Below are 26,903 nucleotides of genomic sequence, written 5' to 3' on the forward strand. Positions count from 1 at the left end.
CTGCCACGTGTGCCGCGACCTCTGCTGCGAAATAAGTGCGCATCTTGGTTAGTGGCCAGATTTACCGGTTCAGCCTGTGCTAAGATTAGTGTCTTATTCTCAGCTAAAATTTCCATGGGACGTCCTGTACCAGGTGAGGCAGTGCTTGGATCTTCGTGAAGGTTGGATAAGAGTGTTTGTGAAGGGAGAACTGCTGTGAAAATCAGCGAAGCCTGCAGGGGCCAGATCAGAAAAAGAAAAGAATAATTGACTGACTCACAATCGAAGTCTTCAGTTTCCATAATAAGAAAATAAGTGTGTTTCCATGCCTTTTTTTTTCTGTTGGTATTGTGTATGCGGGTAATTTGTTTCCTTCTCTTTTCCGAAGGTGATGTTCAAATCCCCACATAAAAGGCTCTGGTGTGGAACAGGTCATCTGAAATGCTTATTTTACACCTAAACGTGTATCAGATTTTTCTGGCAGTCACGTTTAAGCTATTAAAAGTTTGTTCATTGATTTGGAGAGCTGACACAGTGCCAAACACAGCCAGTGCTGAAATTTCAGTAACAAGCACTGGATTAAATTCGTCCCTATGATAGAGGTTACCACCTTATCACTTGTCTTCTGCCTAATGGTTCCAAGAGCAGTGACATTATGGGGAAAGCCTTGGATATTTGTGTCGCGTAGACTTGTGCACCTAACGCAGGCAGCTGCATTCACCTCGGATTCGTGTATAGTCACCGTGCAGGGAGGAGATTCGCCCCCAGAGCACGTGAATTGAGTGATTGCTCTGAATCATTTGATAGTGCCCATCTCCGCCTAGGGAACACACCTAGGGAACACACAGCACCTGAAAAGAAGTAGTTTTATCACCTTAAGAAGAAATTAAAAAAATAAAATAAACTAAAAAATCATGTAATTATTTTTCCTCCAACTCCCCAGGTCTGGCAGTGTGGAGGGAGCATGGAGGTGCTGCCCTGTTCTCGCGTGGCACATATCGAACGCACAAAGAAACCCTACAACAACGACATCGATTACTATGCAAAGCGCAACGCCCTGCGGGCTGCGGAGGTCTGGATGGACGACTTCAAGTCCCACGTGTACATGGCGTGGAACATCCCCATGGCGGTAAGTGCGGGTCGCGCTCTCTGCTGAGCAGAACCAGTGAGCCCTGTGAGCTGCAGGGTATCGCTACAGTTGTACGGGGATTACAATCCTAAGTGGGGGAATCTTGGGGGAAGAGCGCTGTCGTGCTGGTGCATGCTCAACACAGAGAGTTCTGCCGTATAAACTTGCTTCCTCGGTGGAAGTTTTGTTGTGTGCTCGGCGCGGTGACACAGACTTATAATTTCTAGAGCACGATGTTTCAGGTTTATGTGCTTCCTCAGAAGAAGTCGTTAATTTGGGGTGCCGTTAAACTTTGAGGTGTTCATATGCTACAGTGGTGAGGGCTGCAGAAATGTCCATAAACAAATATCATTCATCATGAGACTCAGTAGACCTCACCAGCATAAAAACTGAAGTATGTGATAAAAGAATCACACATTAACCAGCTTTATTGTCTGCAGGCTGAGAGTTGCAATGTGGACACTTTCTGTTTCTTACTTTGCAAAGGAATTGTAGATGGCATGTGGGGACCTCTTGTAATCCATGTAATATAAATATTAGATAAACTGTAGATTCAATTTATGACTTTATTCTGTGAGTACACCACATGCTACATCTCCATTGTGCATAATTCTTGGAGAGAAGAGGTCAATGTTCTATCCCAGTCGGGGGGAAGCTGACTGCTGCTGTGTCCTTTAGTGGTATTTGCATCCAAATGGTTCACGTGCAGGGGCACAGTGAAACACGCTGTTCGGTAGGTAAGGATGGTTCAGTTAACCCTTCTGTGAGGCGCTCGTTCGAAGCTGATTGAAGAAATGGAAACAGGAATGTTCCTGTCAGAACAGGAAAAATCACCAGCCCAGCAGTGTCTTTGTGAATATTCAGTTATGGCCCAGAGTCCATCAGAGTCACGGGAGCCTTGTCGAAGACTTGATCAGGTTTAGTCTGTGTCCGAAATACCTACTTGTACTTTGGTACCTAGGTAATATATCAAAACCCCATTTTTATTCATTCCTGTTGTAGTTTTGAAAATACATATACCTGAAGGAGCAATGTTTTATTCCTTTCCAAGTGTTGTCTGAAATGTCTGATGTTCACACATGGCCAAATTTCACTTGCTGCTGTTCGGTATTGGACGTTTGGTGCTATGTTGAAAGTTGGGTCTCTATGAAGGTGTGTTGGTGACTTCTTTTGGCATGAGAGGTAATTGCAGAGAATTATTTTGTCTTAACAAGGCAATACTGCGTAACTTATTTCCCATACAAGATTTCCACGATAGTAGGAAGAAGACAAAGCAGCATCCATCTAAGTTTTTAGGGGCATTTTGGCCCTGTCTGCATCCATTTGATAAAATGGTATGTTTCAAATAGGAGAGGAAAAAGAAGTAACCTTGGTAAATTTGTTTGCCTGATGCCTTCTGCAAATGAATTCTGAGAAAAGACATTTAAATAAGCATTTACACCAAAACATGATTTCCTTTTATCTCTCTAAGATTACTTATTTGTGTAGTTCTCTGCACTGAGCTATACAGCACTGCTTTAAAGAAAAAAAAAAGGAGGGACACATCTACATTAAAAGACATAAAATCAGCGTAAGTACTGAACATCAAAATTTTCTTTCCATAAAATAAATTGATTGATAAAATGTGCATCATAAAAATAACCCCATTCGCTTTCAGGAAAAAGAAGCTGGTATTAGTATTCACAGTTGTTCCACTGTAGTATTCAACCTTGGGTGACTAAGAAGTACTGTGCTGGTATAAGCCATAAGAAAAACCTTCTGCAGAACTAGAAACTTCACTGCCTGGTTAAAAGGAATCCATCCACATACTAAATTCTGTGGACATTTCATTCTTGTCCCGTCACGCTGTACCCCACACATGATGACTGCAGCTCGTACAGAGGCGGGCACCGCATGTTCAGAGCTGTTCAATTTTCCACTCTTGTGGTCTGTAGAAATGGCATTGCAAACAGGGCACCCTAGTTTTAGAACAGGGCAGGAAGGGGGCAGGTAAAATACATGTTTTCTTCCATACCAGAACCTATCCAAATAAACACTTTCACAACTCACACCATCTTTTCCACATCTCGTTCCCTTCTAAGTTCTTGAGGATCTGTGCGTAACGTGTATCTCAATCAGCAGATGCTCTTTGGACACATCTATAAGATCATATTCCCATAACCTTCAGCAGCAGGTCAGTATAGCTTTATTTTAGTTAACCAAATATTTGGTATGCCCCAGCTTATGATCTATTCCTCAACAATTTTAGTGATAAAGGAATCTTATCTTGAATGATTTATGGTAGAGTGCCTCCGAGAGTTGCTCTCCTCATACGTAGCCTGAAGTATTACGTAAATTAACATTCATTGGAATGGATGCTGCATAGAACTCATGACACAGTATGCATCAGCACGCAGCAGTGAGCACAGCAAACTCTTTATGTGGCAAATAGAAAAACCTGTTCAGTATTACACTTGTATTGTCTCCTGAAAACCAGGCATCTGTTGGGGATTCTAATAAAGCCTGAGCTAAGGTTTGCTGCTGCCTTGCAACCCTGCATTACACTTCATTTGTAAAATGCACAGAGATCTTTCTGGAGGAAATGTACAGGGCACTAAACAAAGCTCCACACAAAACTCCCCAGATTCAGTCCATTTGATTCACACAGCGTCGGAAAAGATTTTTAGATGAGGTAACTCTCACTGTCTTAATGTTGAACTGTGATTTATTATGGTTTAAATCAGCAGACTAACTCAGAACCTGGCATTTTTTAGATGGATCATTTTGATCGTATTGAGTTGACTCTTCCAGCCTGTATTTTTCACGGGATTTGTAATCAAACATGAATTAAATTCTGAAGTAGAATTATAAGAAGGTTTTGAGTTTAACTGCATTATATGGCTCAAGTCTGCAAATGAGCTCCAGTTCCAGTAAAAACTGAATGCTGGTCTATGCAAATGTTTAATGGAGCTTAATGACTTTTTGAGCAGCTCTGCTTTGATGTTCTAACAGGCCTGTTTGCTCTCATTTACATTTGTGAATATCCAAGGCTGTTACTAGAGTAAACCATGATCAAGATGCTATATCTTAGAGCAGAATTACCGCCTAAATTCCTAAGAAATCTGAAAGCAAAGGAGTTCAGGTTTGATTGCAAACATTTAGAATTGCTGTAAATAACAACACTCTTATTGTGTTCTCTTTATCTTGCTTTATGTTTGGTTTTTGCTTTTTCGTTATCCTTCTTTTTCCACTGACTTTCATTAATATTTATTGTCTGTTCTCAACAGCAGCTGCTTGATGAGCTGCTACTTAAAACTGAGAAAGAAGAAAGGAAAACACAGCTTGGTACACAAAATGGGCTCCAGTTTGGTTTCAGTAAAAATAAAAGAACCATTAAGTCAATGCAGTGAGATTTCTTTATTCTATTTCTGCTTTGTAGAACCCTGGAGTTGACTTTGGAGACGTTTCTGAAAGAATAGCTCTACGACAGCGGCTGCAGTGCCGGAGTTTTAAGTGGTACTTGGAGAACGTCTATCCTGAAATGAGGGTTTATAATAACACAGTCACTTATGGAGAGGTACTGTCTGTCTTTGAAAATACATCATGGCTGCATTAGAGCAGTCCTTCATCTTAGGGCTTTCTGCTCAGGTGATGGATTTTCACTTCCAGTTGTGTCCCAGTACTGAGTAAGACCTTGGAACAGCTGCTCTGAGTAGCTGAGTGGACATGTCACCGAATCCCAACAGAAGTGTGGAGATGTTTCCATTCAGCTTTCTGGATCAATTATTTCTCTTTTATGAACCAACCGCATCTCTCACATATGCTCGACCCCGATCTTTAAAGCAGTCAGACGTGCCTTCTGTAATTCTTCAAATCTATATCATGTGCCTGTAATGTAAGGACTGCTGTCACTAATGGCTGTGAACTGGGGCGAAGTTCTAGGAGCTCTCCTGCTGCATAATGTTTTTGAGATTCTGTTTTGTCTACACAAACTACGATTAAATCCAAAGGCAGTATATTTTGACACAAGACAATGAAATGGACACTCCTCCTTTCTGTTCCATTTGGTTGACTTCATATAAGACAGGCACTTCAGATATTGATGCAAAGTGCAAGTTTTATTGCACAGTATCACTTTGCATCCTAAGAGATCAATCCCGGGCAGTAACTGAGGAAAGACGGTTAACAAATTCAACAGGGCTGTGGGCTGCGGTGGTGCCGGTTCCGCGGGCGGTGAGCGAGCCGGGCTCTCAGCGTGCTTTGTTGCTGTTGAGTGGCCACATGAAGGTTCTTGAGACGTGCAGGAAGTTTAGTGATGCAAGTATCTAATTCATTAACATTTGTAATAAAATGGAGCCGCACAAGCCATTTAGCCAGGATAAGCTGGCACAGTTCCCTTTCAGTCTTACGTGCTCATAATGAAAAAACTAGACACTTCATCCCAAATAACATCAAGCTTGTTATTAAATACCTTCTCTCCTGGTTATTTTCCTGCAGGAAAAGACATATGGATTTTAGCAGGTTTAAAGGAAAATACATGTATTGAGTAGATGTGACACAGATTGAAACAGTAGTAAAAATATATTTTCTAGTGACTCAATTCACATTTTTAAAGACATGTCATAAAGCTGTCTTCATCTTCTTTAGCCTTTTAGTACTCAAGTCATAAAATAAATGTCCTGAAATTTAACTGTTGGTGAGCCCCCTTATCCAATCCCTGTTACGCTCATATGCTGTAATATGAAGGATTATTTAATGATTTTTCAGACACCTCTGTATTATGGGGGTGGCCAGGCAAATTGTTCACAGCCTAAACCAAAACTGAGCTGTCGACTGTTTCAAAATGTCCATCTAAATAACCTCTTCACTAAGATACCTGTAAAAGTTATGTCTAAAATATGCGTGTAATATTTCTACCCTGAAGAGAAAGAAAGGCGTGAAATTTCACGGGAGCTCCAGCCCAGTTTTACAGACTTGGAGACTTCCCTTGTCTGGGGAAGCGCAGGAATTTTTGACTCAGTTCTCTGAACCCAAACCCACAGTATTGTGAAAGCCTTCCAGCGCTGGTCGTCACTGCTGTATCCTTTCACTATAATGTGCTTTACACCACTTCTGTACATAACCCTATACTATAGTGTCAATTCAAATAGGATTGTTTCATATGCGTTTTTATTTTTATAGATGCAGTAGGAGCAAATAGAAGGGTGCAACATCCCATACCAGTCCTGGGTAGTTCTTATGCTGTTTGGTTTACATCACACTCTCAACATATAGGGTCAAAGCTTATATATACACAAGGGGTAATTTGGAGCAAAATTTGGCCTGGGTTTCTTATACTGAATTTTAGGGGGTTTTGGTCCTCGAGTAATTGCTGAAAATATAACTCTGACCCATGGTCTGTAAAGACAGCAGGGTGTCCAAATAACGTCTTTTCCTGGAGCAAGTTCATTATTGGCATCTTGTCATATCTGAAGAATACGCGTGTGTTTCTCAGAGAACAGTTTTACATATTAGGTGTTTCAATAGCTGTAGTGCAGCTAAGATTTGACTAGATTGGGCTTGTGTTGTACAAATTAACATCTAATACAACTGTGTTCTTTCTGATCTGGTTACAGGTGCGTAACAGCAAAGCCAGTGGCTACTGCTTAGATCAGGGAGCCGAAGAGGATGACAAGGCGATCCTCTACCCATGCCATGGAATGTCCTCTCAGGTAAATGGTTAAAATCCCATCATTAATGAGAAAACTTAAAGTATTTTCAGGGAAGAAAAAAAAAAAAGAGTAATTTGGTGCATTTGAGTTGAGTTTGGCAGTATATTTCTGAGATGCAAAGGGAAATATCTGAATTTAGACTGTTTGAGTGAGCGGCTCTTCTCATTTTGATGTTACTTGTTCTAGGAATAGTACCTCTTTAAATTAACTGTTTGTTGGTCCAATATGCGCCTATACAGAAATGATTCAGCAAGCTGCTGCTATGATTCCCCAAGCAGGCAGAAAGTTAAGTACATATTTAACATCAGCTTCAAAGGGAATTAAGAATATCTTTTAATGCTTTTCTAAAAGAGAAGATTCCTTTTTTATCGGTCCCTGTGCATATTATAACTTTCTTACAGATGTCTGGAGATTTTAAAATTACATTTCTTCTTTTCATGCTCATAGGGATGTTATTTGTTTTTTAAATACGATTTGGATATTATTTAAATCCAGGACTTGAGTTTCTTCTGAAATGTAATTCTAGTTTCTTTTGAAGTACCATCTGAATCAAAAGTACATTAATGAATACTCGCATGTGGAAATAAACTCTGACCTTATCATGGATTTAACAATTATCTGAAGTTCAGTCATACTCCCATTGATTGGGAGTCGTGGCTCATTCATCACTATGGAGGCATAACAAGAGTCACAAATTATAAATATTGCCTGTTGTGCTTAATTGCAAGCTGGTGCAGAGCAATACCTTATTAGGGCAAAGTGAGATAGACAGTAATTCCTACTGACAAAATGTCCACCTTTGGCAGGATCATTACGGAACACTTGACTGACACTTTCCTAGTGGAGGCGGAAGGAACAGCCTTTAAGTAGGGTAACAAAATAGTGTTGCTTAATTAGATGTAAATGAGCTTTTCAAGAAGGCTCTAGTTAGAGATGTCAGGGCACTCACAGAGTTGAGTCTCTTGCTCCATTCTAATTCTGACCAGAAAGCTGCAAATTTCCGTCCTTTCAGGAAGTCCCTCTGCAACCTCTAATCTCCCATCATCATGCGAGCATTGAAAAGAATAATGAAATAAATGGTTCTGACTGTAATTTATTTTGCAATTTAAGTCCTTAACCTACTTATTTGCCTTCATGACTCCTGTTCCATAGAACATGCTTTGACTCCCAGAAGAAGAAAATAGATGGGGGCATAAGTTACTGTGAATTTATTGGAAAGGAAGCACAATGTGCCCAGCTTTTCCTGGCTCACTCCGGTACATTTTCAGATGTAAAGTATCTCACCTTTCAGCATCCAGCTCTGACCAATTTTCTCCCTTAAGGAACAGGTCATTTTTCTTTTAGTAAGATGTAAATATATTGTTTAGTAGATGGTGCCTTTTGAATTGCCGGCTCTAGGCTGGACACTGGCCAGCGCTTCTCAGGTGCAAACAAAAGTATTCAAAGTATTTACTGCCCAAGAAGCTGTATTTGTGAAGTTACCAGTTAAATCTCTTCTGGCTCACTTCTGCTACAGGTCTTCAGTGTCCTGTCCATGTGCATTTTCTGGAAAAGCTGAGTCCGGACTTTACATTACAGACACAAGCTAGAGCCCTTTTGTTACTAGCTCTGCGCGTAGAGAAAATTACTCTTCCCAAACCATGTGAGAATTATAAAAGTATGGGAAAGGCAAAAAGTTAATCTACTAAATCATCCTGCAGCACCTTCCTTTTTTTTAATTAAAAAAATTAATTAAAAATTAAAATTTAAAAAAAATGAAAAATTTTTCATTCTGTAAGAAACACCAAGCAGCAGAAGGCAGAGGTGATGTTTTATCTCAGTTGAGTATTTCACGGACAAGCATGGGTTGGAGCCACTCAAATGCAGCCAAGTTAATTAATGATTACACAGCTGGAAAACTTCTATCATCTCACCACAATTTACAAAATTAATTCAGTATGAGAACATGAGAACCACAGCTGCACAAACCCTAATCAAGGATATTCAAGCACATAGCATGAAAGGTGTTGACAGCAAGCGTTTTAATATATTAAATAAACATTTTTAAAGCCCTTCTTCTAATCAGCCTGGGTTAGTGTAGTTGTCTGTTATGTTTAGCTTCCAATTTCTGACATTTTTCATCTCGAGCATAGGGCATAAAATACTCCCACTGAGTTGAGATTTGGGTTAGTTGTACACACCTACTGAATATAAATGAATATAACCATGGAACTCATTTTCACCAGTTGGGTTGTCACTGGTGCTTGATGTGTCCTACCTCTCGCTATTCAGCTACAGTCCTGTTTGGTTTTCATACACTTCAATTCTGACAAGCAAATTACCACTGATTTTAGTATATATATAGTTCCACTGAAACCAGCAGGAGTCTGTTAAGTATTAAAGAAAGCTGAGTTAGGAATAAGGTTATTGTTCACCTGTGACAAAATGTTCTTTTCTTCTGCTTACCCCTCTATTTCCCCTGCATATTGCACACCTCTGAATGGTGGTGTCCTGCATGCCGGTGAAAAATAAAACCACTCTACCATTACAGCTCCATGAACAAAACGCTGTTCCCTATGTGTGTTCTCAAGATCATTTTTACCATGATAAATCACATCTTTTCAATGACATCAGCTTTTTAATTTTTTTATTCAAACAGGGACAAGCTATTTCATGGATGCTCTGGAATGCATTTAGGCTGAGTTTACATCAATTAGCTTAATGAATTTGAGTCGAGCTAAGTCAGTGCAAGCCAACAGTTAGGAATAACCAGACAAGGTTTTGCACCAGTTTGAGTTCACTTCAAAACTTGCCCTACAGAAAAGTAGTGTCCTTTTTATATGTGTTCGTTGGATCTGAAGTTGGAGTCTAACCCCTTTCAGGAAAAAAGATTTGCAAATGCTGCTAGGAGAGCAATTGGAAACAGTCCAGGGCTAAAGAAAATTCAGAAACAAAGAACATATTGAGGGTCTTGAACTGCCTTGCCTCTGCATGGGGCTTGTGTTGTACAATCACCTGTAAAGCCTCTTGGTTCTACAACAAAAGGATATTGTGCAGAGCTGTAAAACAAATTTTAAAAAGGGGGGTGAGGGATGACACCGGAGAGGGATGGACACAACCCCCTAAAAGTGGGACACATCGTTCTGGAAGCTTCTTAGAAAGGCTGCGGGACACAGAGGTTTTGAACCATCAGAGAGCACTTACCCACCCTCAGTGGAAATATTCACTGTCTCAGTCTGTCTTGAACGCCGTGATGTGGAGCTGGTTATACACTATGGGAAGGAAGAGAAGTCAATAAACTGGCGTCCTGGGAGAGGAAGGTCCCAGCGCACACCCTTCTCCTCGCCCTGCTCCCACCTCTTGGTCGCCGGAGGAGCAGGCGGCACCGCCGGGAGGGGAGAACGGCCCCGGCGTCGAGACGGGCAGAGCGAACGGAGATCTCGCCGATCGGATCCTGGAGCTCGCAGCTGCGCAAACAGATGGAACAAGGGGAGATGAAAGGCTTTACTTAAACTGTTGCTTGAGGGCAGATATTTAACATTTTGCTCGGTAGAGCTGCGCAGGGCAGCAGCTTTGGCTGCTTAGAGAGGGCGCATGAAAAGGCTGTTCTGTAACTTGCTGGAAGCGGTGGGTGAGATTCTGTAGCTAACCTGGAAGTTTGGTAACTCTCTCTCTTGTGATCTGTTTGTCTTGTGGTGACAAGGATCCCCACGTGGCTCCCCCTCTGCTCTCTCTGGTGTGGGCTCTGTTCTAACTCTGCGCTTCATGTAGTTGCTCTGAACAGAAGCGGCAGGTGGGAAAACAAACACATAGTTTGTCAAAGGGCATCTGGTCTGGGAGCAAGTAGACCACGCTCTTTTTACAGCCAGCAAGATGTGATTATTCTCAGCATGATTCTTCTGAGGTTAATAAGGATAGCTGTAGAAAGCTAGACTCTAATTCGAGGGGTTTTGATTGACTCTTACTGATACCTCATGCACTGGTCAGCAGCATCCAATAAATGGCCAACACTTCTGACCTTCCTTCTCTTCCTTGTTAAGTAGTTTCAGCCATATAACAGCAGTAAGACCAGCCAGGCAGTGATTTTCCTGGGTGATAATTGCATCTCTTTGGTGGCTCAGATCTTCACCCTGCAGCATCCAGCCTCACAGCATCCCAGCCATGAGCCGACTCCATTTTGCAGCCTTTTGGCACCTGGATGCTGCACTTTGCTACTTTTAGGGTAAGAAGAGCAAAATATTATGCTGGTGTAACGACTCTGGATGTAAACACAGAAGAAGTGAGAAGTAAATACATCTGATTGGATGTATTTGTCTGCTGCCAAATTAACATAGTGCATTTTTGCTTTAATGTGATTTGAAATCTCCCTTAATAAGCTCTGCCCCGACTATCTAGAAAGTAGCAGTAATTAAGGGGATTACTTATTATTTTCTGCAACTTCTAAATTAGGATTCCATGGTTATAGTTCTCTCAGTGCAATGTGATAGAGAGCTCACAGAACCCCTTTTCCCTCTAAACGAGCCTCTTAAAACCACCCTTAAGGCTTTGAGGCTTTATTAGAATACAGACTCAAACAAATCGTAGTAGAGAAAAATCAGATCTGGAGGAGGTGGAATAAAGGGTCTAAAATCAAACTTCCTTCATCAAGATTGTGTCCTCCAGGCCTGCTGTCACCCAGCAGCTCTTCAGTGGCTTCTTAGGTCGCAAGAAATTTTCAAGGTCCCCAGTGTGTCCATGTGTCCCTAGGAAAAACTTTTTTCCCTTCAGTAAATATTAACATGAACTGTTGTGCATGCTTAGATCTTTTTATTAAAAAAAAAAAAAGCTAAAATAATAAATGGCTCTCACCTGAAGCCTCTAATTACAGCCAGTAGCATTTACTACATCACTAAATTGCAGAACAGTTAAGCCACACACAAAACTGAAATATCAGAGTGTGATTCTTTATTATGTAGGCCTGAAGCACATGTTAACAAATTTGCTGTTATTCCCCTCATGATTTCTTTCTTTTTCTCTCTCCTATCTTTGGATACCGGTTGCATGGTTGGATTTTTTCAATAACGTTTATTTACAAAAACTAATTAGACTTGTTGCTATCAATAGCCTCTAACAGAGCTCTTAAGAACAAACTGCATGGCAAATTGACATCGTGTCCTTGTTAAATCAATTCCTGCTGAGTGGGTTTGATTTCCATATTGATGACTTCACTTTCTTGGTTGCCCTTTTGCAGTGAAATAGTGGGCAGGGAACGGTGGGGAGCAGAGGTGTGAAAGAAGGGAACATTGTGACCTGTGAGAGACCCTGTGTTGGTAAAACAAGTTTCCCAAGCTTTGCCCTTGAGCAGCACGTGCCGTGGAGGCCGCGTCTCGAATCCCGTGTTCAGTTTTGGGCCCCTCACGCCAAGAAAGGCCTTGAGGTGCTGGTGTGAGTTCAGAGAAGGGAACGGAGCTGGGGAAGGGGCTGGAGCACAAGTGTGATGGGAGCGGCTGAGGGAGCTGGGGGTTCAGCTGGAGAACAGGAGCTGAGGGGAGACCTTCTGATCTCTGACCTGCCTGGAAGGAGCTTGGAGCCAGGGGGGTCGGGCTCTGCTCCCCAGGAACAAGCGCCAGGACCAGAGGAAACGGCCTCGAGTTGCACCGGGGAGGTTTAGATTGGATATTAGGAAAAATTTCTTCATGGAAAGAGTTATCAGGTGTTGGAACAGGCTGCTCAGGGCAGTGGTGGAGTCACCATCCCTGGAGGCGTTTAGATGAGGTTCTTAGGGATATGGTTTAGTGCCAGTGTTGGGTTAACGGTTGGACTTGGTGATCTTCCAGCCAAAATGATTTTACAATTCTGTGTGCCAGACCAGGAAGGTCCCACCACACAGGAGGACAAGAGGACATGTCACCAGCCCTCGGGGCAGAAGCCGGCAGAGGAGGCAGCTCCAGGTTGGCTTTGTGTCCCATGATCAGGGTTCCTAGGGCTGTGGTCAAAGTCTTCCCTTTCCTTTCTCCCCCAGCTTGTGCGCTACAGCTCAGAAGGTGTCCTGCAGCTGGGCCCGCTGGGCTCCACCGCCTTCCTGCCTGACTCCAAGTGCCTCGTGGACGACGGGAAGGGCAGGACACCCACTCTGAAGAAGTGTGAAGATGTCCTGAGGCCAGCACAGCGGTTCTGGGATTTCACACAGGTACAGGAGAGCTCAGGGAGCCTTGCAGAGACAAGGTGTGGGAGGAATACTGCTCCAGAGGGTACTTGGAGAAAAACAATGTCTTTAGAAGACTATTCTAGGAATCCCCCTTTCTGCTTTCTAGAAATAGTCGGATAAGTTTTCCATAGGTTGTGTGTTATCACGAATTTTCTTATATTACTACTAAGGAATTTCGGGGTAAGTTTTTGAGAATTTTACACTTACGCTTTCTAGATGTTCCCTTTATGCTTTCTTGGAATAGTCTAGATTTCTGTGGTAATTGTCAAGAACATGTTTGCAATTTTTTTCTAGTGTCTAGGAAGTTTTGGTTCTAGAACTTTTCTAGGATTTTTCCAGCATCTTTCCAGGAATGCTTAGACCTAGGGCTTTCAATTAATTTTTAGCACTTTTGAAGACATTCTTAGAGTTTCTGTGATTTCCTGTCTCTTGGGGACTGTAGTGATTCTCTAGTGCTTTTTAGAGATTTTTTAGTGATTTCTGGGGAATTTTCTAGCAATCCCTAAATCTAGCATTACCAAGGAATGGTTTTGGCACTTTGTGGGGGTTATTTAGCTCCTCCTAGGAATTTCTAGCACTGGCTAGGGACTTCTGTCACTTGATATCTACAGAATGTTCCAGGCATTTTATAGTGCTTTCTAAGGATTCACAGATCTAGCACTATATTTCTTCTAGTATTTTCACATTTTTTATTCCTTCTTCTAAGCCTTATTTTCTTTTTTTGTTTTCTTTTCTTTTCTTTTTTTTTTTTTTCCTCAGAATGGTCCAATCATCAGCAGAGACACTGGCCGTTGTCTAGAAGTGGAAATGTCAAAGGATGCAAATTTTGGGCTCAGATTGGTCGTACAAAGGTGCTCGGGGCAAAAATGGATGATTAGAAACTGGATAAAACACGGCCGACATTGACTGCTGGGGCCAAGAAGCCACCTCTCCTGCCGTTGTCCATTGCTCGGTGTGCCATATCTTGCAAGGCATTTGTCTTAAAGCAAATTAGTTTGAACAGGACTTGGCTGTCAAAAGTCCTCCATAGTTGGGCATTCAAAGGAAGAAGAGAAGAAAAAGGAAAGCAGACACACTCATGCCCTATTTGACTCTTCCTTGCTTTGGCAGATGACCTGGAAAGCATAACAAGAGTCTTCTGTTGATTTGGAAATTGTTGGAACCCCAGAACACAACAGAAAAGTGGGTTCCTTAAGCTCTCCTGAAGGAATTAATAGACAGATGTTTCTATGATGAGTTGAAGGGAGAGATCCCAATACTGCCTCATAAAGCGAATTCACTGATGGGTAGCTTTTTAGCTTTAAGTTATTGACTGGTGCACAACTCCTATGGTGAATAATCATGTGCCTTTTTTATTGTACTTCATATAAAAGGGGACTGGAAAAAATCATACCTTTTCAGCATGTCTGGTTCATTGTACTAAATAAGAAGGTCTGTAAATAACACTGGAAATATAATATATATGAGAAATTTCGAGGTTGATTGTTTAGGAGTCTCTATTTCTAGAAAGAGACTGTTCCACAAATGTTTACAGGTGGTTCTCAACCTTCAAGCTGCTAAAAGGCGGCATTTTAGAGACCTCTTCTAGTTAGACACAGGTAAATGTTGAATAGGTAAAATAGCCACGTGCTCCATTATATTGCCACATTTTACACTTCTTGGCTGTAAAAGCATCACAATATAGCACTTGCATATTTAACTCTTTTGAGGCAGTAAAGTTCCCAGTAGATGGGTGAATTTCTCGAGGCCGGGGTTGGCCCACAGCCCTGGACACAAGCCCAAGGCTCTCACCCGCAGGGGCACCCTCATGTTGTTCCAGCAGCTGCCTGCAAGCTGGATACTTGTTATTTCTCAAAATAAGTTAAATGATTTAGGTGCCATCTGTGGGATTTAGGTGCCATCTGTGGAATTTAGCAATTTGAATCTTCCATTTTGTTACCCATCCTGTGAAAATGTCAAATGCGAGCAAACACGCTTCGTGAGCGCTGTTTAGACAAATTTCCTGAACAAACCAACAAAGTATTTTCAGTATTTGAAAAACAAACTAAAGGCTAGTGATAAGAGGGCAAATTAGAGAAGAACTAGGCAGCATATGTAAGTACTGTTACTCTGGAATATAAATAATTTTCTGCAGTTGGCCTGTTGACAGCATCTTTGTGAACCTGAACGGAATGACGTAGCCGGCAGGTCATGGCGTGTCTGCGCAGCGACAGGGCCGTGTCCAAGAGCTGTCCCAGCTGATGGCCACTGTCCAGGGCAGCGGGCCCCGGCTGAGGGGCTGTGGCACAGAGCTTTTCATCACAGAAGATGCGGTCATACTGAAGGAGAGACACAGATGGTATCTGTTCACTGTTTAATATTTTATAGTAATTTTAAACAAAAACTTTTGTTTTGTTTTACCAAGCTGGGAAAATAGGTAATTGCAGACACTGCAGTACCAGGAATATTGGTGATCCGTTTCTTGAAGACTTTTTGCCATTCCTATTTCAAGGCATGCTGAACAAAATAAACTGGAAACAAAGTTAATTTTTCAAGGGCATGATATGTAATAAAATATTTACTTTTAACATGCATAATCCATCAGTTCTTGTCAACTCTTGGTTGGTATCCAGAGAGCACATGACTATATTTTGCCCCAATTTTATTTTTGAAACAAAGTCTGTAAGATGTCATACAAAGCCAGTTGTGGCTAATAGCTGACCTTTATTAATGTCACATGAATCTGGTTATGCCTTTTTTTTTTTATCCCCATGTCTTAAATTGCAATCTATACTTGATCCTTGATTAGCAGTGGGGCAGCAATCTTTTTAGATCCTGAGTAAATGGAAAAGGAAGGCTGCGTATTTGGAGGAGCACCAGGATTTATGTTTGCTATCTTGAAAGAGTGTTGCGTTTGCGGTTTAGGAGCTTTGGAGCTGAGAGGCCCAGATAGATGTGCGCTTACTGGCAAAGATTTAAAGCAAGAATGACAACCCTTCACTATGATACCACCATAACAAATGTGAATTGGTTTTCCTTGGAATTTTGCTACTGCACATTTCCAGAGCCCAGTGCCAAGCACCTGAATGTGGCCACATGGTGTAACTGAGGGTAGTCAGTCCTGGCGAGCTGTGCGTGCGGAGCCCATGGGCTGCGGGTTTGCAAGAACCAGACTTTCAGTATAAGAAGAAAAGCAGATTTTTGTGTCAGTTAAATGTCTCTGAGATTTACAGAATAATAGAAAAGAATTCAAATAACTCCTAAAAGTCGCGTTGGTATTTTCTATGATTGTCGTTTTTGTAAGATTTACTGAAATAATTTATTATATTTGAAAAACATCTGTTGGATTATTTTTACTTTAGTCTTTATCGGTATGAACTGCAGCTCTGGCTGTGGTATTAACATGGTGACTCTGCATGTGAGAGGGTCTTAAATATTCTCTCATAATAGGAATAATAATTTTAAAAGCCTTGAGTATTACCTATTTTAAACAAAGTCTATGGGTCTTTTGTCAGTATTTCACCCCTAAGTCCTGCTTAATGCTGTTTCAAATTTTCAGTCTTGTTTCCCACAGTGCAGCAGTCCAGATATTATGAAAAGTATTTAATATCGTGTAATATGCCTTGTTGAGGAAATTGAGATCAAAATCTTCAGTTGCTATTTTATTTAATCTAGGAGATTATGGAGTTAAATACTAGGTCCTAGGACAGAGAATAGAAGGAAAGGAAGAACATCAAGTCTAGTACACTGCTGTCAAAGGCAAACTGGTTAAAAAAATACTTGTGTAAGCACGTCAAGATCCCTAAAAATTAGTTTGAGTTCCTGTGGCGGAATAGGGCCCTTTCTCCTTTGAGAGATATAAACTGTTTTCCAAGCTGAATTTGTTCTTGGCTCAACAAATCCGTTTGTTCCTCGGTCCAGTCTGTCCCCTGGCTCTGTTGGCTCGGTGTTCCTGGGGCACGGTGACCACCGGGGACAGCAACTCAGAAAGAAGAGCTGACAAAGGCGTTGCTGAAAACCAATGGATTCCCCTGCAGTTACATCAAGATCTATATTGCGCTCATCCATGAGATATCAGAACTCTGCAGGACTGTTCCACACCCAAAAAGCACAACTCTGGTTCCACGGCAGTGATCTTAGACATAAATATGGAAACAAGAAACAGGTCTTCATCCATATTCCAAATGTGGTGAACTATTTCATTTTAGTGAATAATTTGCGGCTTGGTGTGTCTGAAAATCAGGCCTTCGCAGCCCTTTGTTTGTATTTCTTTTCATCAGTCTGCTGCTTTTTCAAAACTTTGGTCTAGTAGATGAAAACCTCACTTGCTGTGTGACAAGGGGTGTAATCTATCTGACACAGGACAGCTGCAATTTTAAGTATTTAACCCAAAGCTAATAAGATTTAATGAAATAACACCAGTCCTAATCTGTTCTTTAGATCAATTACACAGCATGTAATTCCTTCAGTATCCAGTATTCATTTGAAACGGTTCATTAACAGCCATACTAAAGCAAATTATGTCCTGTTTTGGGACCCAATGAGTTGGGTCATAAGAAGAACTGTAATAGAAGTTGGAGTTCAGGAGGAGTTTGGCATCTTATTATTCAGTTAGGACACAAATACCTCTGTGCGGTGTGGGGTTTGTTTGTTTGTTTGTTTGGGTTTTTTTCCTGAAAGGCTTTGGGAGGAAGAACAACTGTTGGAATGTGCTTAATTGAAAATGTTTCTAGCAATGATGATCCATTTTTGACTGCTGTTATTTTTACTGCCTGCTTCTTACTGCTAATCCAAGTCAACAGTGAGTCCGTGGCACAGATAAAAGCTGGTATGGCAAGTGAGAAGAACTATCTAACAAGCTGGATAGAAACCAAGTAATGACCAGGTCTTCACATGTCTCTAGATCTGGATGCCACCAAAGTAAACTTTATATTATGTTCTCTCTGGAAAGAATCCCAGACTTAACAGATTTTTGTAGTGCTTCATCAAGAATACCTATTCAGGAGACCACTGTAGTGTGTACCTCTAAATCTTATTTTGCAGATAAAATGTGATTTTTTTCACGTGTGAAATTAGTGGACCTAAGGTGAGAGCTGTAATTATTGAATGCGTAAAAAAATACATGAATTGGCACCGTGGTCTACTGAAGTATGTGCATTGTGCATTTATAGCTTCCTGTGGTAACAAGGAATAAATACCGAAATTATAGAGTTAATAATTCTCAGTGAATTTGGCACAAAGTGCATCAATATTTACATCATCTAAATAATGCAATGAATTAGCTTCGGGTTCTCTTGTCCCTATAAATGGCTGGGATGCTTATGCCATGTGAAGACTTCAGCTGTGTCTTGCAATGTCCCAGCCACCAATAGCACTAGAAAGAGAGATATACCGTGACCTCTTTAGTATACTGTAATGGATTTGACTTACATTACAAAAAGCTCAATGATATCTGACTAAAGGTTTTGAGTTTATGAGTTGCCCTATGTAAAAACTGTTTTATTTGGCCAAGAATACTTTTAAACACACCAATGAAGCAATTTATGGCAACATGATTTTGAAGAACAGAATTTCTGAATCAAGAGCATTCTTCACAGATGTGTACAAGTACTTATTACTTTTCATAGGGATACAGTTTTCTATTGGCCATCAGCAAGTATTTCACAGTTTAAAATTCTTTGTAATAAGTTAAATTAAAAAAATAATGCGGCAACTAGAATGCAAGTTGTGACTGCAAATAATGTTTCATTATGTGGCACATCATCAAATCTGTTTGTATTTACACTTAAGAAGTTAATAAATTACTATGCATTTTACTGCTGACATGAGCTGCATTTTTTATTATTGTACATTTGGACACCTTGTATTAAAATTCAAAGCTTTTGCCTGACCACAGTGCAGACTCCGATCGCTCTGATCCATCGTGGCTGTCAGGCCTGCGGGAGGTTTGTCCTGCCATCCAGCACAAAGGCACACTAGGTAATGCTCGCAGGTACCAATCCACACAGCAACACCAGCTCTGCACTGTACAGTCCCACGGGACTAGTAAGTGCTCCACGAGAAGCATTCAAACAGAGATTAAAAAAATCCCATAAAAAAAATCTGACCTTGCAATCACCATTCCTAGAATTATTGAACCATGGGGAAAAATATGCTATTGAACCACAGCCAGGAAGCTGATGATGAAAGTATTCTCTTTTTAGGACTTTTGCATTGGACCCGTGTTTTAGCAATTCAAATGTGTAAGAGCACAATTGATCTGTCATTGATGTGTTACTGTTCTAAAGAACACAACCCAAGAAACAGAACGACTCACAGTTCCCAAATTGTCTGGTTAATACCAAGGACGGAAGGAGACCCCGCACCCTGTGACCTGACCTGCAACAACAGAGGGCAGATTTGCAGATGATATAAATGTCATTGCTCTGCTGCAGCTAAGGAAATTGTGGGAACTATAGTAATTTATACCACCTGTGGACCTGGGCTGTTGCAACTGATGATATTGCTATTGACTTGATTTTTTTTTTTCTGCTTCTGAAGTCACTTTTATCTGCCCAAAGGCAATAGAAACGGGATGTGAAGCACTTATCAACTCCCTCCTATACTGTCATACTTCTACCAGGAGCCTACACAGCCCAGCACCTCGTCATTGAGAACGGCCAATAATTGATGTTTAGAAGAATGAAATAGGAGACAGGGAAAATGCAGAATGATCCTTTCATCATCTATCTCCCCCTAATTTCAAAAGGTAAGGTCTTCCCAAGCCAGAGGCTATACACACCAACCCAACCATTAGATTTAATAACTACTGCGGGCCTCTATGTGTCCAATCCACTTAGACCTCTGGATGTCACATTCCTGATATCTCTGCTTTTCATCCCATAGGATGCCCTGTAGTTCTCTTATGGTGAAAAACTGTGAATAACTGTTGCCAGCTCTTTTTTAACACCCTTCTTAGTTTGACCTCTGTCATCATGTTTTAAAATATATTTCAGAGCTGACTGTCATGCATTTTTTGTGTCACTAGCAAACAACTTGATAAAAGCACAGGCAGATGCTCTGTGTCATACATTGGATGGGGTGATAGCATGGTGAGAACTGATGGGGTTCCTGAGCTGCTCAGCACTATAAAATGTACAGGACTGGCTTTAACATGGGTTTGGATCTCAGCCAGACTGCTTGTCCGCTGTTAGTGTGTATGCAAAGAGTTTGCAATTCGTGATCAAAGAGCAGAGAACATCTGAGAAAGGATCCGACACCTTCTTTCATTCTGCCAGAAAGAACTCCCTGCCCTGCTCCTCCTGCCTGGTAACTGGTCACACCGTGTGCCTGGAATGCGACACATTTCCGAGCTCCCGACTCTCTTGCACTCCTCTGCTCTGGCTGAGTTAACCGCGTGACACCCGACGCAGCAGCTTGCTCTTTCCTGGTTTCTACAGGACAGGGACTGCCCGAGTCCAAGGGCGGCTGTTGAGCGACTGGCTGGTTTTCCCGCGGAAGGGGGGTGGCTGGAGCCTTCGGGTGGGACACGACACAACCGGGCTCACGGAGCAGCCGACACGGCCGTGGCAAACGTGCCCGGCTCCAGCTCCAGCATCGGCCTTTTTTAAAGGGAGACGTTTCTTTTTAAACCTGCACTGAGGACTCTGCAGAAACGTTGCTCTGTTGCTAGTTAGGTATTCCGTAGACTCAATTTCCTATTATAATCGAGCCAGCATTTCTTAGAAGGAGAAATGTCACCTTTAAAGGTACCATATGCTTGCTAAAATGAATGTTCAGTGAATAGCATCCAACAAAACTGGTTTCATGTAAATATTTTGTCAGCAGTTCTGCATCTGACAACAGTTGTACTCCAGGAGTTATCCTAAGTCTCAGATTTTTCACTGTGCAGAATAAGTATCATGAATGTAGTCACCACCCATCCCCTTTTTTAATCAATAAATCTTCGTGAATCAACTGTGCAGCATGTGTGTGTGCCTGTAACCGAGCACTGAGTAGCAGTGATAATGATTCTTCAGCTTGTATGTTGCTTGGTCTTTGTTTTGGCTGTCGGTGGTTACTGTAATGCGTCTGAGCACCTGTGTTAGTTAAGACTTGCCTTTGCATCCTGACTAGTTATATTGAATTTAAAACAAGAAAATAAGGACTGAGGTGTTTCCCTGTGTGTAATGTCGAGGTAAAACCAATGAAACAAAATGTCTTTATGCTAGAACTGTGAACAAATCCAAAAAATTATTTCACTAAAACCAGCAAACAAACTCAGCTCTTTTCATGCAAATTTAGTGGAACATTTTCTGGACCGTGTTTTTCTTGTCATAAGCTCACCTTTCTTGGCTAACCGTTTTCTCTGACTTTCCCTTTAGACTGCTCCCACCTTCTTCTATCATATTTCCCTATGGTAAATGTATAATTTCTCTTTTTGTTGTTGTTTGTTTTGAGGTTTTTTGTGGGGTTTTTTGGTTGGTTGGTTTTGTTTGTTTGTTGTTTGGGTTTTTTTGGGTTTGGTTTTGTTTTTTCAGATGTGTAACTAATATAGATGACCTGCATTGGAAAAAAGAAAGCTTTCTAATTAACAAAAATGATTCTGCCATTTGCAGAACTTAGGGATAAAGGTGTGGCCACCAAAGTACCGTGACATTCATTAGACAGGGTGTGCAATTTTTAAAAGTCTGTTATTTGTTTTAGAAAAGCCAAACAGAACGTCCTAATGGCCATCGTCTTGCTGACAACGGAGTGAGAGACCACCCTGCCTTGGGTGGGCCAGATGGCACAAAGAAAAGGTTGTGTTTTAGTGTTGTAACTTCGGGTTACGAGACAATATGGGAAGGACAGGGCATGTTGGGATTTCCTTGAACTGGAAAAATGGGAGTTAAACACGTGAGCCTGAGCTGCCCCATCTGATCTGGAAAACACAACCTGACATACAGGAGTGATCAGGCCCCGGGCTCCTTACATGAATAACTGAGCTTTAATAAAGGTATTTTAAACAGGATTCAGGAAAGGTTTTTCCGCTTTTGCAGTTTATTACAGTGAAATCTGCCTAATCTGTTGTCAGACCTCCAGAATACACACAGGTTGGTGCTGTGGTGTGTTAGCGGTGAAACCTTTGCCAAAAGCTATTGAAATTCTCCATGTACTTCAAGCATTGGCATTCCCTGCAGAAAATAGTGCCACCTATCAGGAAGAAGGAGGAAATGAAACCGCAAATTGATTTGCTTAAACTTCAGAAACTGCTCTTTTTATTGCAAGGGTTTTGTATTAAAAAGCAATTAGCAAGATGTTCAGGCTGTTGGGGATGATTCTGGGTAAACGAGGTGCTGGCCTGGCTGCTCATGCTGGGAGGAGCTCTGGGCAAGGCCAACACGGGATGTTCTTGTCTTGCTGACCAAAGGACAAAGAGTTATCAGAAAAGAATCTGCATCGAGGGTGCAAAACGCAAGTCAGGCAGATCAGCTGGGGTCCAACTCACTGAAAGCAAGCACTTAAATATTTTTGTAAATCTGAACAGAAATAACTTTGGACCAGTTTTTCTCTTTTTACATGGTATAGGTCATTTTGAGTCACTCTTGAGAGCAGAGTGTAGGGTCTTTGAGTGACACAGGAATTTTGAATGTTTTCCCTTGTTCTGTAGGGTGTACAGTCTGAAACAATTTTATCAGGACTGCTAGACAGAAGTCTTAATAAGCTGCAGTTAAACAACTGGGTGGTTTTATCTTGGAGGGAAAAAAAAAAAGAAACGGTACATTTAAAATTCACCATATGCACAGTAACTTGCAGTTAGTAATTAAATTCTCACAACATTCTTTCACAGTGCCAGGCAGAGCATATTGGCTTAGGTTGGCCTGGTTGTCGAGTTTGAACCAAAATGATTTCTAACAGCAATCAAATACACTCTGAAACATACTCATAAAATTGCTAGCTCAGAGGCTCAAAGCAATAATGATTCATATATTAGCAAATGAACCTGTCCTCTGCAAGCTAGCCCCTGAAATGTAATAAGGGATTGGTCTAAGGTAAGAAAGAATTGTATTTATTAAGATGCTGAGAAGTAATATTTTGTGATGGGAGTTTGGGGCGACATTATTCGACATCAATGGAATAGCTATGGATTGAGAAGCTGGACTGGACTCTGGAAGCCCAGCTCTGTCATGGATACCTTTATCAAGTCTATATCCATAGAAGGGTTTGGGGGATGTAATTGCCAGCAGTCCCGTGGTGGCACCCAAGACAGGCTCTTTGGTCTGTGCACGACCAAGGCTGGGATGCAGAGAAGGGGAGCGCAGCCACCCGGGACCTCCTGTGCTGAGGATGCTGCCAGCTGGACCACTGCGGGAGGCAGGGAAAGGAGAGGCTGGTGTGCGAGTCCGAGCAGTTTTCAGATAAATAACAAAGCTACCTTCTGCTACGACTTCTGCACTTGTTCAAAGAACACTCCGAAGGTATCATGAAATTAAAAAAACAGACAAACAAAAAAACCCAAAGCTCCCCAGGAGCCTAACAACACGAGCAGCGGGCAGACACCTCCTTCCTTTCTTGTTTGACCTTGAAATGGCGTTAGATTGTTCCCCGGTTATGCCCCTGCTTGGCTGCTCATGGTGCAGCTCGGGGAGGGCCCGCGGGACAGGAGCTCCGGCACCTGCTGAGACACAGAAATGTCGTTTATTCCCGAGCTCTCAGGCAGGGTGGCGACTAAGAAAACAGGAACAAGAAAGAAGCAGCAGCATGGAGAGAGAATCAGTGAGGGCTCGGGTATTTTACGGGAGCGTAAAAATCTTAAATAAATATCTGTACAGAATCCCACTTTGCGAATTAGACATTATGGTCCGTTTTATCCCACTGGTTTTAATTTGTTGCCAGAGGCCACTCAACTAACTGGCATTTAGTGAATCAAGGGATGAAGGGAATGAGAATACAGCTCGCAGACTTCAGAGAGCTGTGACCCTTCCGAGCACAACGTATAAAATCTGCCGTGTCTCGCTTACAAGTGACCAAATCTGGGCGCCGCAGGCAGGAGCCAGCAACCCTGCCGCTGCTGCCATCTGCAGAATCAATATTTCATTAAACCCACCGCTGCCGTCTGCCTGCCCTGGGACGGGCACTTTTTTCTTTTCTTTTTTTTTTTTTTTTCCACTTTTTTGTGAAGCGCTGGGCACTGTGGTGTAGGAGGCAGAAAATCCAGGCAGGCGGACTGGGTGCGTTATAATGGCTCCATATTCTCCTTGGTATGTGGGCTAGAGCAGACTTAATACACTTCATTAACTGAATACCCTTTTCTAGCATGCAGATATATTTAGTTTCCTCTTTGAAGTCCATGTATCTCTCTGTTCATAATGCTATTTTAATGCCTCATATGTAATATCCCTTTTGCTCCCCTGCAGTTGCATCCATGTTCTCACAGGTGCTTTGGATGCAAAGCAACATTTAGTCAAACCTTCAGGAAAAAGGCAAAAAAAAAAAAAAAATCTTCATTTAAAAAAAAAAAAAAGAATTCATGGTGGTTTCAAACTGTGAGACAGCAACCCGATATCGGCAGAGCCTGGAATTTTCTCACATGAGATGCTGCTGTGAGATCTGGAGCAGAGATTTAATCAGGACTGGGGGCAGCTATCAGAGCAGGCTGTCATGCCTAGAAAACCTCCAATTATGCACTAATTATCCACCTACACTGCCAAGGAATAAATAACTAATGACTTCAGCTTACTGTGCTAAAGATAATTTCAGTTGCAACAACTCTGCAGGCTGCGCGTTGCTTTCGCCGTGTGTCGGGGCGCAGCACTTAGCAGGTTTTGTTCAGCAGTGACTGGGTGGGCACGAGTCCCGCAGCCTCTGGAGACCGGGGCTCAGACTCGAGGCGGCACCTCGGAGCGGGGACCTTGGTCATTGTCTGGCTCCCGAAAGTTCTGTATAATGATGCGGGGCCAGATATCTGCTCTTTCCTACTCCTCTTTCTTGCTGCATAGCTTTGTGTTTAATGACAGGAAAGGAAAACAGTCTCAGGGAAACCGGCCTTGTCCTCACCTTGTCCTTGCAAACAAAGGAAAATGCTGACAAGAAGGTATTTTCTGAGCCAAGGTGTTAGAAGTATTGTTCGGAGCTGTAAATTTGCGGAGCTGTGATCAAACTAGATTATGCTAATGCACATGAGTGAAAAATAATGGCAGAAAATGCTTTGAAATGGATTGATTTATCCCTCAGACCACCTTAGAGCAACGTTCTGTAAAAAAAATAAATCCAGACATTTTGGCTCCAAAGAGATTTCTTTTCAGAGAAAAGGGTTTGACCCTGTTGTCCTTCAAGTATGCTCAGTTGTTACCACCTGTGAAAATGGCATCTCTCATACCCTTAGTTAGGCTGTGCAAAAATACCAAGAAGAGATAAGAGACTCTTCTGTTGTTAAAGCTACCTGACCCTCATTGGTGTGGCTGTTGCAATTTTTAATAGTAATTCTATTTTCCATAAAAATACCATTTTCAATGTTAGATGGTGAAGATGTTTTTTGGGTTTTTTTTAATGTCGTAAAAAATGCCATTTTTAATTGCAACTCTCCTCCATCAAATAAAGTCAGTGCTGAGTGCCTAGAACATAGTGAAGTCATCTGAGAGGTGAAGAGGAAGGAGCACAGCCTGGATTCTTTGCCTCGTTATTCCTGCTGCACTAAACACTGTGCTGCCCTGTTCCTTGTCTAACTCAAGGCAGAACTCATTAGCTATCGTCTTCCACCAGTCAAAGGCAAAGATCATGTCCCAGAATGGATGTGCGGGCCCACATGAACTTAGTCCTGCCCCTCTGCACTTTAAGCGCTAAGCTTGGCTCTTGGAGGCCTGGGGAAGGGAACAGCAGCGTTTTCCCTTGTTCCTGGGGACCAGAACAGGCAGAGATGAGAAAGAAATGTTTTACAATGAGGACAGTAAAACACTGGAACGTGTTGCCCAGAGAGGTGGCAGGTGAAGATGTCCCTGCTCATAGCAGGGGTTGGAGTGGATGCCCTTCGAAGGTCCCTCCCGACCCAAACTGTTCTCTGATCCTTGGTGCTGGTTCAGCAATCTCTCCTGGTGAGCTTCCGATGACGGCAGAGTTTCATAATCAGCTGTAATTGCACACTCAGTCTGAGCTCGGGAACTCTTTATTTTTTAATAATACCTTCCTGCTTATAAATATACTTGAGGCACCACGTTGCTGCAGAATGTTGATTTGCTTGTGTTAGTAATCACTTTTGTCTTCTGAGACTGAAAACTAAACCTAAGTTGGGATTAGCATGTCCAAAGATGATTTTTAATTAAATAATTGAGATGTCTCAGGTGAGATGAATTTAGTCTCTCGTTGTCTCTTTAGCTTTAAATGGAGACTTGTTTATAAGGAATTTGGGAAGGTGGTGGCTATGGGCAGCTACATTGTTACAGCTTTGAGTGGATGTGAATTTTTTGGGTTTTTTGGTTACTGTTTGCATTTATAATTGTTCTGTTTAGCATGTCATTAAAAATAGGTTTGCATCAAAGGTCTTTTAAATTGAAAAACTTACAAGCTTTTAACTTAAAAAAATGAGGATGTCAAACATAAACATGTGTAGCCTATGGAAAAATGCAACACTGGCTTGGGAAAGAAAACCAAAACCAGGGCCAAAACATCACCAACTTCAGTCTTTCAGAACTATGAAAGAAGTCAGACTAGAATGTCAAATAAAAATTGCATGCACCTATAAAATGTCTTTGTGTCCTTGAATCTGCTTTTTTTATTTCTTCGCCTGGAGAAAGTAATGGAAAAATTTCACCTATTTGTTGGGCATGGAGGGGTTTTATTTTTTTCTTGAACAAAATGATCTTTGCAATACTTCCAAAGTGAGCTTCCAGTTGTGTATAAATATGCTTCGTATTTGGATAGGAGGCTTCAGCGATCAAACAGTTTGATATGAAGAAGTTACCACCTCCACATATTTTATGCCAGAGCTGCAGCCGTCAGCACG

The 26,903-nt window shown here is 41.7% G+C and overlaps 1 protein-coding gene across 1 annotated transcript in view; it reads left to right on the top strand.

Annotated features, from left to right (window-relative positions):
* Positions 1-13,870, top strand: part of GALNT9 (polypeptide N-acetylgalactosaminyltransferase 9) — a 110,386-nt gene extending 96,516 nt beyond the window's left edge. The window contains exons 7-11 of the mRNA XM_065646474.1: positions 923-1,108; positions 4,527-4,664; positions 6,703-6,798; positions 12,779-12,946; positions 13,724-13,870. Of these exons, the coding sequence (XP_065502546.1) occupies positions 923-1,108; positions 4,527-4,664; positions 6,703-6,798; positions 12,779-12,946; positions 13,724-13,870 (735 nt within the window). The remainder of the gene's footprint in view (positions 1-922; positions 1,109-4,526; positions 4,665-6,702; positions 6,799-12,778; positions 12,947-13,723) is intronic.
* The last annotated feature ends 13,033 nt before the right edge of the window (positions 13,871-26,903 follow it).

Source organism: Caloenas nicobarica, chromosome 16 (assembly GCF_036013445.1).
Source record: "Caloenas nicobarica isolate bCalNic1 chromosome 16, bCalNic1.hap1, whole genome shotgun sequence".
NCBI classification, from domain to species: Eukaryota; Metazoa; Chordata; class Aves; order Columbiformes; family Columbidae; genus Caloenas; species Caloenas nicobarica.